Below are 16,889 nucleotides of genomic sequence, written 5' to 3'. Positions count from 1 at the left end.
GGCCATTATTTCAGGGAATAAAAAACAACCCTAAAAAGTGTGTTCAAATGCTTCACTGTCTCGGTCTTAGAATGTTTAAGTAAAGATTACAGTGTTTTGGTGTTTTGTTGTGTTTTTTTTAATGTGTCAGTGTCATAGATTATGAAAGCTTATGATTACTAACTTCTTCACTATTTATATATAAATAATTTTACTTATAAAAAAAAGTCTGTCAACCCTACTGGAAGAAATGAGCATCATCTTATTTCTAAAACAATCATCCCCCAATAATCTCTATAGAAAGCAATTCAAGAGAAGCATTAAGTTGTTCAGTGTGAATTTTCTTAATAAGTAATGCTAAGATGTTTGCCAACTTCAACACCAGAAAAACATTTAAGGTTTACTGTTAAGGTTCATTTCATTGGTCTAGGTCCTAACCATTCAGAGTTTCCAAAGACATTCACCTCATAAGACAGTTTATTTTGGGCCAAGCAGAGTTATTTGTTTTGTACCAAATTTTCCTCTGTTACTTTGTGCAGTGATGGGCTTCACTAAGTTACCCATTACATTGCAATGGAGCATCTTGCATCACTTAGTGTTTATTGAAACACAGTTGTGTGTGGGCGGCTCATGGTTACGATAGAAAAGCTATGTTTCTGCTTCCAAATCAAAGGGAAAGATGTAATACTTGACGTTGCATTTGTAGCTGTAGGGATGGACCGTTTGCAGTATTTTGGACAATGACAAATTTTGTAAGAAAGTCAAACGGTCACTTGGGGTGGGACGCATGGTGGGGGAGCAACTGGCAACACTGATAAGAGAGAAGAATGGTCAGCTGTCTTATTGTTTTGTTCGATTCTCTTCTAAGAATGGAAGAACTAAATTCTCATCTGCTCTTCTTTGGGTTAACTGGTTCTCGGTATTCATGACGGGAGACTGTCACCCCATCAGAATGGGGTGAGGATGGAAGCTACCTTTCTTCTAGCTCCCTGCTTCCTGGTAATCAGCATAACACTGATTACTGAAATGGCTTGGTCTTTCTGCCCCTGCCCTTATTCCTCTTCAAGATGGGAAGTGGGATTTATCTATCTGGCAAGTATGTGAGCCAGCCTGGGTCTATGTAGCTCAGGCTCTGTCCTTTCCTGTGCTTAAAACAAGATATCATGACTCCCAGGCCAGGATTCTTTCTATTGGGCAGTTATGTTGGCATGTTCTAAGGCTATGGTCCTCAAACTGGACAGTGCATCAGAATTCCCCAGAGGACTTGTTAAAACACAGGTTTCTAGGTCCCACACAGAATTTTTAAAGGGGTGAGATATTTCTAGCAAGTTCCCAGATTATGCTGATGCTGCTGGTCCTGGGATTGTGCTTTGAAAACTGTTCTAAGACATAATAAATGATTTTGTCCTTGCTTCATTAGCAATTCATTTCACTTGCCAGGTAAAGTAAAAGCAAAAAGAGAAAGTGCTGGAAAAAAATCTTAAGAAAGATGAAGAAATGGTTGTAGAAATACTTTGATACCTTTGGAAATTAGACTCAAGCATGGGTCAGTTTTAGGTTTATTTTATAAAGACAAAGATATTATGCTATGGTAGTTTTCTTGTTAGTCATCACCAGAAGAATAACTACTTGTTTAGGGAAGCTTGTATTTGCTCATGAAAATGGCAGTAGGTATAGAAACTAAGCACATCTAACCATGCATTCCAAACTATCATCTTTGGAGAGGGTATGATTGAAATCCAACCTAGTTAGCTAGGTGGACCCAAATTTAAAAAAAAAAAAAAAAAAGGAAAACCCTCAAAAAAATATTCAAAGATTGATACTTCTAGGGGAATGCTATCTGCCTAAGAGGATAGTTATTTGCATAAAAAAAGGATATGCAATAGGCTTCATTTATACTGTAAGTTCTACTTATTAGATATAGGTGAAGCTTTAAGATATAACTGTCTCAAAATTTAATTTACAGATAATTGCATTTAGGATCATGAGAGAGTTATACATCTCAGGTTACTAGGAGCCATGAGAATCTAATACCAACTTGCACATCTTTATTTATTTTTTTTGGCGGTACGCGGGCCTCTCACTGTTGTGGCCTCTCCCGCTGCGGAGCACAGGCTCCGGACGCGCAGGCCCAGCGGCCATGGCTCACGGGCCCAGCCGCTCTGCGGCATGTGGGATCTTCCCAGACCGGGGCACGAACCCATGTCCCCTGCATCAGCAGGCGGATTCTCAGCCACTGGGCCACCAGGGAAGCCGTTGCACAACTTTTTAATTTTATTGATGAAACAGATCCCCCCCCCCAAAAATGAAGGTTTTTCTCTACCTAAGCACAAGAAGTAAGGCACCTCCTTTTTGAGGGCTACATTGGACGAATTTCTTAGAAAACAAAAGAGAAAAAAAGCAAAAACTGCTTCTGAGTTTTCTAAAATTGTGAAGAGAGCCTCCCACAGTGCACTCTGCTGCGTTCGGCTCTAGAGTGGCTCCAGGCAAAAATGGCTCTGGTGGCGTCAGAATCAGTTGAGTTGGGAGATGCCCATAGTATCTCCTTCCCAGGAACTGAAACGCCTTTCTTCTCCACGACCCTTTTGAATTATTTAATCCTTGCATCATTTTTCAAAGTTTAAGGCATCTGAACAACGTTATAAACTTTCCTAAAACCTGAGATTACTCCTTACCCTGCCTGCAGCCTTCCACAGCACCTGCAGGGGGCAGTGTCCCAACCAGAAGTTCAAGAACATGAATGAGTGAACATCCCCAAGGATAAATCAGACAGGAGCACACCTCCCGGTGAAATGGAAAGGTAACTAACTATGACCCAGGACTTCCTCTTGCTAATGTCTGCTCTAAGAGAACAGGTTATGGGACACAGCATTTTAAATTTCAGCATTGTGTTGTGCTTTGCTTCTTGATTTGAGCATTTATTCAAAAAACAGGTTTTACACATCTAAAAAATCTAAGGCTAATAAGTTCAGAAAAATGCTATAAACAGTCATGATTTCGTCCACATGGAAGATAATATTTTGTAATTTATTATCAAAAATACTATAGGATGCTATCCAGCGTATTTTTGGCCTTTTAGCTTTAGTAACAGAATAAGCCGATACTGTCCAAGAATAGTTTACAGTAGATGTTGGAAAGAACAGAGAACTTGGAGTCCATTTAAAGGATTCAAAAAATTCTCTAATATGATTCTTGCTACATTTTAGAGCCAGCATTTCTTTCTCCTGTGAAAATGAACCCACAATTTTATAATGTATGCTATTGGGAAAGTATGAATCAATTGATAGACTTTGAAATAAGAACATAAGGAGAAAAACAGTCCACAGTTTTTATTTGATGATGCAAACATATAGTATACTGTATAACTTAGTCTCTGAGATAAGTGCTAATATAACCTACCTTGCCACACTTTCCTTACTTTATTTTAAATATCTGACTTGGATTTCACCCGTAAGGATGGTACTGATAAACCCACTTCTGTGGCTGCAGCAAAAAGGCAGCTTAAGGGATGATTTACCCACATTAAATCTGCTCAGTTTATGAGCCGTAAAAAGAATTAGACAGGCAAGGTTTTCAACAGAACAGAACAAGAGAGAAAGTGTGTTTAAATTGTTCCTTAAAATACACTAAATATTGGGCTAATTCTAAAAATAAACTTTGATTAAACACCAAACATCAACACATTTTGTTTTCTTTCATTACCTCAATAAGCCCTGTTTATGTGCTAGGTGCTGTACTAAGAGTTAGAGGTACAGAAGTAAAGACAGTCGCTGCCCAGGAGTTTCTACTTGAGCTGGGAAGAGAGACAAGTAAACAGTGTCCACAGTTGGGTAAGTGCTACGGCAGGATTATGCCTCAAGAGTTTCAGGGACACCTGGAGTCTTAGCCTGGGGATGGAAAGAGGTTGGAGGATTGGAAGGACTTGAAGAAAACAGAACAAGTTGAGGGGACTGGCATTCCAGGAATAGGAGATAGTATGTATGAAGGGAAAAAAAGCTAGAAAAAGTACTGTCAGTTTGAGAAATCAAGTATTGTCATATTCTTTAGCACAAGTGGCAAAATTACTTGTTTTGCTCCAAGTCCTAATTCATAAAACAAATAACTTTTGGAGGGCTTTTAGTTGTTTTAAAATATGATTCCTAAAAAGCATTACTTCTGAGATTAATTTTTATATTTTAGCTTCTGTACTGTATCACTGACGACAGATAAGTTGGGTAGAGAAAAAGACTAAAAGGTATGCAGAGAAGCAGAAGGTAAGAGGAATACAGTGATGAGAAAACTACATAGAGAGAGAGGATGTGGCTTTTAAAGAGATTTACACACACATGGCTATTGAAAGAAGTTAGGCAGTGTCCCCTCGGAAGACTTTCTCTCTCTCTGTCTCTCTCTCCCCCTCCTTCCCTTCCTCCCTTCTCTCTCCCTCTCTCTCTCTTTTTCAAGAAATGCCCAAAGAGATCTAAGAACTTACATGCTGTATGTAGAAACCTACTCCCATTGATGGTAGCTGGGGTAAAACTATTTCTAACCCTCTTCATCTTCTTCTGTCCTCTTCTCCCTGCCCTTCCCCTCACTCCCACCCCAGGCACCAGGGGAAGGGGTTGGCCAACTCAGACATCTGGGGGAAGGAGGAGAAGTTGGGAAGGAGGTGCTAAGGACTAGCTACTGGGAGAGGCAAACTTCTACTTCTGAGATGCATATTCCTTTGTCATCTCAAGTCAGGGAGAAGAAGCAAAACAAGCAAGGATGGGGAGGGAAAAGGCAACACTGGATCTCTATAAGAAAGTGTAAAATTCATTTCTGCTTTGGAAAGGTGGAAAAGACCTTTTGCCCCTTTCTGATAGAGAGCAAGAAGCTTTCGGGCATGATATCTGACTTGAGGCCTTATCTCAAAGAGGGTAAATATGTAATTAGGAATACTGATGCAAAAGTTAACTTTCCAATTCCTCTTATTTTTGTAAGAACAACAACAAGAAAAAACTGAGCACAGGGAATTTGAAGACTTACAGAAGATTTACGTTGTGCCATTGTTTCATTTCTGCCTGACCTGTGATACCCGGTGAATTAAAAGGCCAGTTTTAAATGCACCATGTGGTATTTTTCCGGTCACTCGTATCAGTCAGAGTGGAGAAAATGGAGACGAGTTACTGTTTACTAATTAGAATCCCAGTGATTAAAAAAAAAAAAATTCCAGCAGGAGGAGCTCTAACATGCCTTAGAGTTCAAATTTTAAAAACAAAAAAGTTGAAAGCAAACAGAAAAACAGAGAGGCGGTGTGCCTTGCAAGCTGCCATGTCAGTGAACAAATATGTGACCGAGTCCAATTAAATGCTTAGTGCGAAGCCAAGTGATGATACTGGTGGAGACAGAACGGCCCACATTTTCTCCCTTCCACGAGTCTCCTCGTCCTGATGCAGTTAAACTGGGAACGGATCTGCGGTGTTAGCTCTTACAAAAGAGGGAGCAAAAGGCTGCTTTCTGGGCAAGTCTAGAAGTTATTGTTTTTCTCTTGAAGTGTCATATTGTTGCTAAATGAGTCTTTGATGCCGGCTCAAAAACCGCATTTTAGAATGAAATTTTTCATTGGTGTTCGAAGGCACTACAAAAACTCCTGTATGTTCGTCTCCTTTACTCAGTGGCTTGTTGGGTGTTTTTTTAAAATGAGGGAAATGCTGTATTTGTAAAAACTGGTGCTAAAAGGGCAAGGAATCATATGTCCCCTGGGCCATGTAAAGAGTCTGCAGAAAGAATCAGAGCTTTCTAACACACTCACATACATCAACTGGAATACAAAAAATTTACTCAGGAAAACAGTGAGAAGAATATGAATTTAACAGTTACCGGATTTTTAGGGTAAGCCTTTCCATTTTGGACAGTGTTGTGGGAGAGGAATAGACGAGTGGGCGTACAGTATGATCAGAATTACTTAACCTGAAGGAAAGTTTCAACCAATCCCTTTTAATCGCTCGCCAACAAGAAGTCAAACTTTTTGTTTTACACCTTAGTGGTATGCCCACGTTTAAAAATTTTATACAAGCTCCTACAGAAAATTTAACTGGACCAATTCAGACCGAAAGTCACTAAATAAAGCAAGTCTAGACGGAAAAATCTATGAAAACCATATGTCTTTTAGGCATCTGGCTTACAAAAACTGCCATCATCTTGGAGAAATAGTTCACAAAATATGCTTTTAGGAAAACACGACTGTAACGACCATGGGAGCTGTGCTTAAGAAGATGGCTGGACTTGGAGAGAGTAAAGCCAGAATGTTTACAAATGAAAGGCTCTCATTTCTACATATATCTGTCTGTAAACATCACTGAGAGGATGGACAAAGGCAGGTATAATTTATATTTCCACTATTCTAGAAGGGATCAAAAAAGTTTACAGTTTTGTTCCTCCACATCACCACAGAATGTTAGACCAAGGGACCTCAAAGCAACTCTATTCTCACTCACAGAAAACTGTTTTGAATAATGTTGTACATGGATGAGGCCAAAGAACCAGAACATTTTCTTCTGATTATTACCTCATCCTGCTGGCCTGCCAAACACAGCTAGAAGGCAGGTGTCAGACAGAAGTAACCAAAGGAAGACTGTCCTGTATAACTGGGTGTAGGGCCCAACTGACAGACAAGGGGAATCAGAAGGACTGGGGTACAAAGCAGGAGTGCAATGAGAATGCAGTAAAAAGAAATGTCCTAAAACCTTGCCTTGCCGATTTAACATTGCTTTCTGGACTGGAGACAACAGTCAGTGCTACCTTCCTTATTCTAGCTTCATATTTTTGTACCTCAAAATGCACTTTAATAAGTGGTATGAAATCTATAGACAAAAATAGAAAAGTTAACTCTAATGATAAAAATGACATCATTTTGACAGAAACCTGAAGAGTCTCCGGAGACTGGGAAAGTATTTGTAAATTGCAAAGATTCCTTGGGACCATCAAGAATATTTTGCTGAGACTTCTTGCTCTACAGGGAAGGGAACAACACAGTAACAATGGTCATTGGTATGAGTGCCCCATGTGTTGTTCACACACCTAGAAGACTGGATAAACACTATATATCAAATAGAAAAGGTCCCGGGTTGAAGGAGGCGAGTACAGTAAAAAAAAAAAGAGGGAAATCTACAAGGTGGCATCAATTACACACCAAAGTTTTAAGCAAAAGCAAGAAACACGATTTCAACATGTTTATTCAAAGATACGGTGCTTTAAAATGAGTTTTCAAATACTCATTAGTTTTCGAGTATTAAGATGGTAATGGGGTAGAGTGTTTGAAATATTAAAACAAATCAAGCAATCATATCAGCAACCCTCATTACAGATCCCTAAACTGAACTGTAGAGCATTTAAGTAGGTTAATCAAATTCTACTGATGAATCACAGGGATTTTTATGGTCCATTAATTTCAGTCCTGAGTATTCTGATACTACTATTGTTAGAGCTAAAACTGTGAGTTTGCTTTCTTTTAAGGGCTATGTACAGTATGGATTTTATTGTGACCTTAGACCCAGATACATGCAGGGAAATTAGTGCAGTGGTTTCTCTAGTTAACACATTTACTAATGTTTCCTTAATTTTCCACCCCAAGAGGCAATAATTAATGTAGAATTGGCCTCACATGAAGTTTTATTATTTTAGTTATTAAAATATTTTCCAATACTACTAAGAAGCAAGAAGAAATTCTAGTTGTTTTAAAAATAAGTAGGCGTTTTCCTCAGTTTTTATAGCTTTCCTCCATGAATGGTGGTCTAAAGGCAAAGCAGTGTGCAGACTTTCTGGCGGAGACCCTTGAACACAAGACTAGGAGATTTATTTGAGGGAAAAACTTCATTCACTTTTAAAACTGGCTTTGAGAATAATCCTAATACAAAGTTAAAAAAATACACGTGGTTCAGAATATATCTTACATAATTATCCATTCCCAAGTGGAATAATTCCATTTTAGGTTCTTGGGCTGCAAAATACCTTGGAAAAGGCTTTCCTGTCTCCTACTCTCATAAAAGGTCTCATTCTAGATGAATGCAAAATTCACTGAAATTTAGATAAGGCTGATCATGAAAATCTGAAACCTAATACAGGTAGTATTTACATGGTGGAGGCAACTGGCATATTTGATTGTAAAATAAGATTATTTTCCAAATCATATTCAAAGCCACCTGAGGTCTCCTTTCTCTTGGATTTCAACATTGCCACAGAAGCTTGGGGATTCACTTGTGGTGGTATATCTAGTTGGTGGTTATCTAGCCTTTAGCTTATTCTCTGTCTCAGTTGGTTCATTAGCCTTTCTACAAAAAACAAAACAAAACAAACAAAAAAAATAGGAAAGGGATGAAGCATATTTCTAAATTTTATATTAACTTGCATATTTACTGGGTTCCCATAATAGCAGCAAGAACAGTATTATCCTGTTTTTCAGTGTTTAAACTCATCCCAATGGGGGAAAATGCTGACGTCACAAAGATTTGGAATTCTCCACGTGTCTGAGCAATTAAAATCAAGAAGGTCTGGCCTTGTCATTGACCATGAATGATTGAGAATTTTGCTATTTGCCATTTTGATTAAGGATTTTTTTCCTGATCCTTGGATGGAATGTGTTCTTTCTAGAATTCATGTGAGCAGATAATTTTGACTGGAAAACAGGAGTGGACATTTCCTGGTGTTCATGGGAATGGTTAAAAAATAATTTCAGAAATTAGAGCACTTGTTATTTGCAGGTTTGCCTATCATGTGGCTCTGACGCCTGAAAAGTAGCCAGAAAGAAAAGAAAGTACTGTGCCATGATGAGGCTGCCTCAGTTCCTTGTGGCTTTGGACTTTGCCCTCTGTAGGAATTCTACTTCTGGTCAGAGTTGCCATATGATCTAAACTTCACCTAAATACCGGTAATGTGGCATCAGGACACATGCAGATTCTTGCAAACCCAATGCATTTCCAACAACCCGGCCCCCTGGTCCCCTGCATTTAAAAATACTGGCCAGACCAAAAGTGTAATATTCTTTGGGAAACAGCATTGGGTAAGCCAGGTGGATTTCATTTGGCAACTAAAGGGTGTAAATATGTGTTTAGATTCAGAGGTTCCCCTAGACAATGGTTACAATATGTTGGCTAGAGTAAGCTAAAGGTTTTAACATTGTGCATTTAAAAATTCTATGTTTAAGCAGCAGTAAAGTTATGACAAGCAGACAAAAGCCGTCAAACCCTCAGTTAAATCCTCAACTCCTTTCTCATTCTGCTGGAGGGAGGCATGTAAAGCACATTCTGAGAGAAAGATGCAGCAGTTACGTTTTCATGTTTAATTTCCTGGCTATCGGCTAAAGCAGCTCCGGTAAGCTAAATTTCACTTCTAATTTCTCCTCGTAGCTGATAAGCCAGAGGGAGGAAGAGGCATCCAGCAGCTCATTCTTGGAGTTTGCTGCTTATATAAAATTTAGAGGTGAAAGAGCCATGGATCATGTTGTGCCATGAATCTCTCAAGTCATTGAAAAACATGCCATCTGACCACAACTGCCTGAAAATGAAGATTTTCCCTGTAAAATCATTCTTTTCTTACAGTGAGGGAGACAAAAGAGGGCAGTGATGAAACAGAAGTACTAGCTTGTGTGCGTCTGCAAGACTGTGGGTCTGCTTACACTGTGTAGAATTCTTTTCTCTGAGCTGACATCAACTTATATAAAGGAACATTCAGCAGATTCCAACTGGTGACAGTTTGCTGCTGAGTGGCTGCAGGAAGAATAACAATTATTGGCCGTGCGTTTTTCACTGGTCAGTGGCTCTTGTGCCAGACTCCCGTCTTGGCTGTCTTCCTCAATCAGGTGAAACCAGGGGCAGGATTAGGTACCCTGAAACTCAGAAAGGCTTTCCCTACACTGTTGAAGCTTAGCAATTTAGAGTGCCAAATGAGAACAATGACAGAGCTATTTGCTATTCTTGGTCGTGGGACATGGAAGCAGTTGTTCCCTTAACTCAAGGCCAGTTAGCACGGGGCTGGTATGGTATATGCTATATTGTTATATTTACTGCCCTGCTGCCTGTCTGCATTTCTGCTGTTTGTACTTTGCCTCATGCAGATCCTTTCTTATTTTCCGTTTTCTTGTACCCTCCTGCACCATCAGAAGTTTGGAAAAGTGAGATAAGGGGCACATTGAAAACTGAAAGGCAATCTGAAATCTACCTTGACACATCTGCAAAGCTCCCAAATTCCTGGGCTTTGCCTAAACAGACTGCCAGTCATTCTGGACTGTGGTGGGAGGCAGATGTTTGTGTAAAGTAGACTCAAGTTTGCTATACCCAAGAAGGAAACCACCAGGCTAATTTTACTTCCACTTGAACCAGAATGAAACCAAGACCTGAAGAATGAAAACCTTTGACATTAACCATTGATTCACTTCAGTGAATTATTATGTTACAACCAGAATCACTGTGGCATTTGAATGATTTTGATGAAATATCTAATTGTGGGGCTCAGATTAAATTGGACGCTTTTCTTTAGTGAGCATCTTGTGGCCAAATTCCCATTTTCATTACAATATGTTAAGCATCGTGACAACTCATGTTAAACCTGCAACAAATTATTAATTACATTTGGGGTTTCTGTAACTAATTTTGTTACATAGTAGCCTCATGAGATGCCTTAAATATTAAGAGTCAGAAAGAACGCCTCAAAGTTGTTTCTATTCTCAGCAATTATACTTTGTAAAAATCCTTGCTTGACTTTTAAATCCAGTTGCTAAATATAAAAACTGTTCCCTGAAAAATCAGAACACCTAATCATATTTTTATTTGTTTGTTCTTTAAAGGAGAAGGATGTCGAGGAAAATAGAAAGCTCATGGCTGAAATCAGAAATCACAAGATGAATTCATCACTTGTCCAAAGACACTCAGCTGCTAAAAGAAGTCGTACTCTTAGAGGGCTGTTGAGGAGGAAGTAAGTCAGGGTGTTTCCAGTACATGACTGCTGGGGAGTCAGACAGGCTAGTCCCACAAGTCGCTTAACTGTCCGTGAACCCTGAGCCCACAACTTCAAGGCTCGGCAGCTTCGTCCTTCATGGCACCAAACCTTGATATTAGGGATGCAAAGACACACTCATAAGAATCATGGGTTTGCTCTTACTCAAAATTCGGGGGACTGGCTGAAAACAAAACAGGGAGACCTTATCTCTAGCTGAAAGGGATTCTGTGTTAACTGTCAATTAAATCAACATATAAAATACGTAAAAGAGATATGGTACAGAAGAGCATCAGGGTCAAACATTTAAAACCAGATTAAGCTAAACTGTAGAGAACCAAATGGCTTTTACCTCTGTAAAAAAAAGAACATGAGTGCATGGATTGTCTCTTCACGTAGAGAAACTGATGTACCTTTTGCCATGATTGGTTGAGTAGTAAATTACTGAGAATGTGGGGCTGTGATGAGACTCTCAAAGTGTGCATGTAAAGTCAGGGAAACTTCGTAAGTCATGGAAGGAGCATAAGTGGGAGGCCCTGGGATAATCTCTTGATGCTATTCCAGGGTTGTCTCTGCAGTGCAGGGACCCCAGTTTCACCATGGGCCTCACCAGAGAGTCTTTCTGTGGAGCATTTCTTGGTTTCCATGCTGTGTTTCTGTCATGTGAATGAGCTGGAGTAAAAGCTAAGTCCTTTCCTCTGATTCACTTTTGTCATTTTTAAAAGACACCATCAGACTTGGTGACAGGGGTGGTTAAAAGAAAGGACTTCTATTTTTCAAAAAAAAAATTTTTTTTAAATAGAAGGCTGGATGATGAGGTAAATGAAGTTTGCTTCTCCTTGGATAGAGACCCTTCCTCCTACCCTTATCCCCTTTTGACCGTTGCAAAATAGCCTAGTCCAAGGAAAGGGGAGAAGACAAATGAGTGAAATAATGCCAGAGTCGGCTGTTGCCAGGAAAAACACACTCTGATTCAGTTAATTTGTTCTGTTAATGTCAAAGGCTGTGATTCCCAATTAGCTAATTTTAAGAAGCTGTAACCGAAAATAGCTACATCAGCCCTAAAGTTAGTGTTTGGTGAAGATTAGGATCTTCAAGTAAGAGAATAGGGCCCCTAAAGAGGTACTGATGTCTGTTTAAGATCATGTTGCTCAACAAGGACACGACTGGCTGGGATTTTCCAACTGGGTTTCAGACGCTTCAGAGAAGTTGATAGAGGTGAGAGGGGAGGGGACACACCAAACATTCCGGCAACAGAGAATGTTCCACAAATCAGATTTGCGTAGTTAACTTTCTAATGGCAGAAGCATACATGCTGGTGAGGCTCTTTGGGATAGAGATGCTCCCCTAGTTCAGGAGGAGTTAATTAAAACAGGCATGTAGTTTGCAATATTTCTAGCCCTCACTGAAAACCTCCGTGCACATAAACCAGAGCAGCTTGAGCAGCTGAGAAAAACTGGGCCAAAAACCACTCCACCAGCCTCTCTCCTTCCTCGTCCTTTACATTGGAATGGAAAGATAGAAAAATCATCATTTTTTTTCTAAAAAGCAGAACACTCATGGTTTCTGTACAATTGCAGGTGCTTTCATTACATCTGAATAGGGTTATGATAAATCTACGCTCTTAAAAGTGAAGATCACAACTTGCTAATGAAATCACAAATTATCCAGAAGAAAACTGTGCACAGGCACACGCTGAGTGGCAGAATCTTTTGCCTCTAAAAGTTCAGTTTTTGCCTTTGTAATATTAAAGCCCAGCAGGGAGCCGGCAGGACACTGCTTGTGCTGTCTTGTCACGTTATGAGTTTCTGGTTTCAGATAAAAGGGGAGAAAGGGCCTTTAAGAAAGCAAAAAACTGGAGAAAAAATTAAACTTCCTTCTCGGAAACCTAAGGGTTGTTTTTCTGGAGATGATGGATAATGGCATTTCGAGTTATTTTAGTTTTTAATAGAGAAAATGGAGGCAAGTCATGGAGGGAAAAGAGAGTATATAAATAAATAGAACAAGGTGAAGTTTCAACAAGAGCTTCCCTCAACTTTTTCTTTCTTTCTTTCTATCTTTGTCTCTCTTTCCTTTTCTCTCTTTCTTTTTTTGAAATCTTAAACCCTATTTCTGGCTTGCATTTGGTAGGATTCCTGCCCTGGCTTTTATTAAAAACAGACTTTACGTGGTCAGAATTCTCCATCTAAAGCTAAATTTTAATAGGCATAAGGATTCTAACAAAGTCTTTCTTGCTCTCTCTCAGGTGACCCCCCCTCGTCCCCCCAAGGATTTCCCTCCCAGTGCGCTGAACTGGCGCTGAAACTGGAAGGCTCAGCAAAAACCACCAATTTTCCTTTTTTACTCTGAACCCTCATTTCTGTTTTACTTTTGAGACTCTTTGCAAGGTCAGATCAAGTTAAGTCTGGCTCTAACCTGAGAATACTCCAGAAATTTTGAATAACACGCTGTTGTCCTATAAATTCCCCAAAGCAGGTGCCTGAAACCTGGCAGTTTCCCTTCTCCAGCAGAGGCTCCAGAGCCCGATTCCTGCTGCCTACCTTGTGTGTGTGTGAGCTGGGAAATACCAAGGGCGACTCCACCCGGCTTAACAAATCAATTTAGCATTCAACAGTTATCTCTGAAGGGTACTGGCAAGCCAGCTTATCTGAAACCCAGAGGTAAAGCAGCCAAGCGAGCAGGCAAAGACATGCACTTTCATTCTCGAAGACAGGCGCCACCAGGTTGCTCTAGTTCCTTCTTATAGCTAAACAGACAAAATAGCCCACTTTAAGGCTCCTGTATGGGACTCCCGTCTTCCCATGCTTAACACCCCCCCACCCCGCCCCACCAATGGCCTCCACACCTTCTTGGCACAACTGCAGACCCTTTCCCAGTCAATTTTAAGTTTCCTAAAACAATAATTTAATCTTGTGTGTGGTGAGGCTCAATGCTGACCTTTATGCTTGTTTACATGGAAGGGACAGTCTTTTGAATACTGCAGTGCAGTGGTTCTCCAGGGGAGGGTCCTCAAGCCTTCTCAACCCTAACCCTAACCTCTCCCCGCATCCCCCCACCCCACCCCCCCCGCCTCTCTCCCAGCCGCCAGTGGCAATGTCTGGAGACATTCTTAGTGGTCACAACTGAGGGAGTGCAGCCGACATCCACTAGGTAGATGCCAGGATGCTGCTGGACATCCTAAAACGCATAGCACAATGTCCACAACAAAAATGTCAGTAGTGTTGAGGTGGAGAAACCCCGACATGGTTAGGAGACTGCTTGGGATTAAAGCCCAGCTCGATTCGGGCCTGGCTGAGCAGCCTTGGGCAAGTTGCTTAACCTCTGTGCCTCGTCTGTAAAATAGATAATAACCTACCTCATGGGGTTGCTGTGAGCATTAAACAAAAATGTACCTGCAAAGCTCTTAGGACAGTGCCTAGCATACATTGAGAGCTCGATAAATACTACCTGTTGTTACTATTATTACCAGAAATTCAGCTCAGTTCCAAATAAATTATAAGCCAAACCTATTGAGGTTAGAAAAAAAAAAATACATAGGTTTGAGAGTACATATATCCTCTTTGATGGGGACCAAAATCATGATGGCAGTAACAACCACAGTGCTTTACAGTTTGTGAGACTCTTTCAAATACCTTGTCTCATATGATTTGGGCCACATCCTTGTTGTATCTTTATTTCATAGATGAGGAACTCCTGGCTCAGTTAAATGAGTGGCCCAAGGCCTGTGGCAAACCAGGTCTTCTGATTGCACATCTCCTTCTATTCCCCCTACACTTCCCTTTGTTTAGTGGGTTAAGATGCCCCTTCTTCTCTTCATTATACCCAACAGCCTGAAGATCAAAATAGATGTAAGTACTGAAATCAGAGGGTGAGGTGACTCAGGCTTCATGGGTGGGCAGAACTCACTTCTCTTTTTATGGTACCTGCATAGTAAGGTTTTTCTTCATGGAGTATACAAATATTTTAACCCTCTGAATTGAACTTCTAAAAAACTAACTTTCTGTATGGGCTATTTTCTTTCATTTTTAAATTTCTGATGTTGAGGGAAAAAACCCTAATTCCCTCTATTTTCAAAATCTCTAATTAGTATATTGACCATAAATGTATGAAGGTTAGAATATAGCTTCAACTATATGTATACATATTTCAAGTCCTACTTATTTATTAGCTATTCTGTTTCACAGTTAAGCCTGACAATCTGCTTACAAATGCCAAATGTATTATTCAAATGTACAATGTTCTATCTTATATGTGATCAGTGACTGCACACAGCAATTATATGTCTGTATTAAAATTTCTATGCATAGCTTTTTAAAAAACAATCACAGATTAACCAGCCAGATTTTTACTCAGCCTACATTAAAGTTAATAATATTGGGTTTAAGGGTCAAAGTTCAGAGGGCAGATGGATAATATTCCTTGAAGTCAGTGGTTTTCTAGAATTCCTCTGGTAATAGAGAAGGCCAGGCCTTAGCTGGTGATGCTCTTGTGACCTAGGGAGCACACAGCTTGCAGCAACCCAGCCACGACTCTTTCATTTCAAAGGTCTCCGTCAAATTCTACAACCAGCTGCCAAAACGTCATTCATCTGGACCCAGGTTTCTTTGGTCCCATTTAGTTTGTGCCAGTTGAGAAAGGAGAGGTTTAGGCCATATACTGGTTTCTAAATGGTGTCACAGGCTCAGCAATCTTCCCATGATCCCCCTTCCGGAGGGAAAGCTGAAAACGTGTATGACAGAATCTTTACCATTTTCTTTTCCAAATCAATTTTGTCTGTCAGGCTATGAGAAGAGAACCGATGAGCATGGCCCTGCTTTCGGCCTCGCGCAGAACACTCACCTTGGGACGCTCGGAGGGGCCCTGGTGGGCCGAGACGGAACCTGTGGAGGCGCCCCGAACGAGTCGCTGCTGTTGGGGAAAGGAGGCAATGGGCCAGGCCGGAAGGGCACTGGAGGCGCTGCCGAGTGGGGTCCCGGGGAGGGGATGGCGGGTGCGGGCCCGCGGCCGGACGTGGGCCGCGGGAGGGGCGCGCTCAGCGTCGGTCTCCGCTGGGTGGGGCTTGGAGGCGGGGACCTGGGGGCAGAGACCGACAGCAGTTTGCCCATCCTCCTCTCCGTTGGAATTCATCCTTAAAAAATATTTTATAACTGCTTTTTAAAAAGTATTTTCTGACTAACTCAGACACGTGTTAGGGATGTTAAACGGTAATAGAAGGGTAAATAGTGAAAAGAAAGTTTCCCTCCTTTCCCCCCTTGCTCTGTGGAGACAACCAACATCTTTTCCCGGGTATCCTTTTTAACTATATTCTACAATATCTTCTCTCTCTCTCTCTCTCTCTCTCTCTCTCTCTCTCTATATATATATATATATATATATATACATACATTGCTTTTTTGTACACAATGTTCTACAACTTAACATTTTTTTTAAAGCTTCACATTAACTGGCCTGTGTTTTCATTCCACTACTTAAAGAACTTACTCTTTTTAATGGCTGTATAACGTTCCAATGTAAGGATATATTGTGCTTGATTTTTTTTTAAGTGCAAAGTTTTTTTTTAAATTATGTGTAACACAGTTATTTAAGTCAATAAATTTTTAAGGAATTTCACATGTTCTGATTCTTTCCACTGCCAATCACCTTAGTTCCTCCAAACTCATAATCTTCAAGATAAAATAGCCCTTTCAAAAAGAAGTTATCATGTAAGTCAGCCCACAATTCTTTTAGTTAGGCTTGATCTCCAATGAAATATGGACACACTTCAAAATTCCCCACCTGTAATCTTTAGGATCCAATTTCCTCAAGCGATTTACTTTAGGACCATGTTTAGGGTCAGGAGATGGATCTGCCCGGTTCTGAATTTGACACGCTCTAAAAATGTACTAGGTTCAAATCATATTCACTCCTAAGCCATCACACCCTAGAACAGTACAGATCATTGGGATATGCCAATACCTAAGATA

The 16,889-nt window shown here is 40.4% G+C and overlaps 1 protein-coding gene across 6 annotated transcripts in view; it reads right to left on the bottom strand.

Annotated features, from left to right (window-relative positions):
• Positions 1-16,889, bottom strand: part of DNM3 (dynamin 3) — a gene marked incomplete at both ends in the record, with an annotated part of 567,700 nt that overhangs the window by 13,896 nt on the left and 536,915 nt on the right. For all 6 annotated transcript variants that reach the window (XM_082656445.1, XM_082656448.1, XM_082656446.1 and 3 more), the window contains one exon: positions 15,766-15,999. In XM_082656445.1, coding sequence (XP_082512571.1) covers positions 15,766-15,999 — 234 coding nt within the window. The remainder of the gene's footprint in view (positions 1-15,765; positions 16,000-16,889) is intronic.

This window comes from Grampus griseus, assembly GCF_964374135.1.
Source record: "Grampus griseus genome assembly, chromosome: 1".
Classification (NCBI taxonomy): Eukaryota; Metazoa; Chordata; class Mammalia; order Artiodactyla; family Delphinidae; genus Grampus; species Grampus griseus.
The sequence above is the reverse complement of the archived record's forward strand: the minus strand, read 5'-3'. Positions and strand labels throughout refer to the sequence as shown.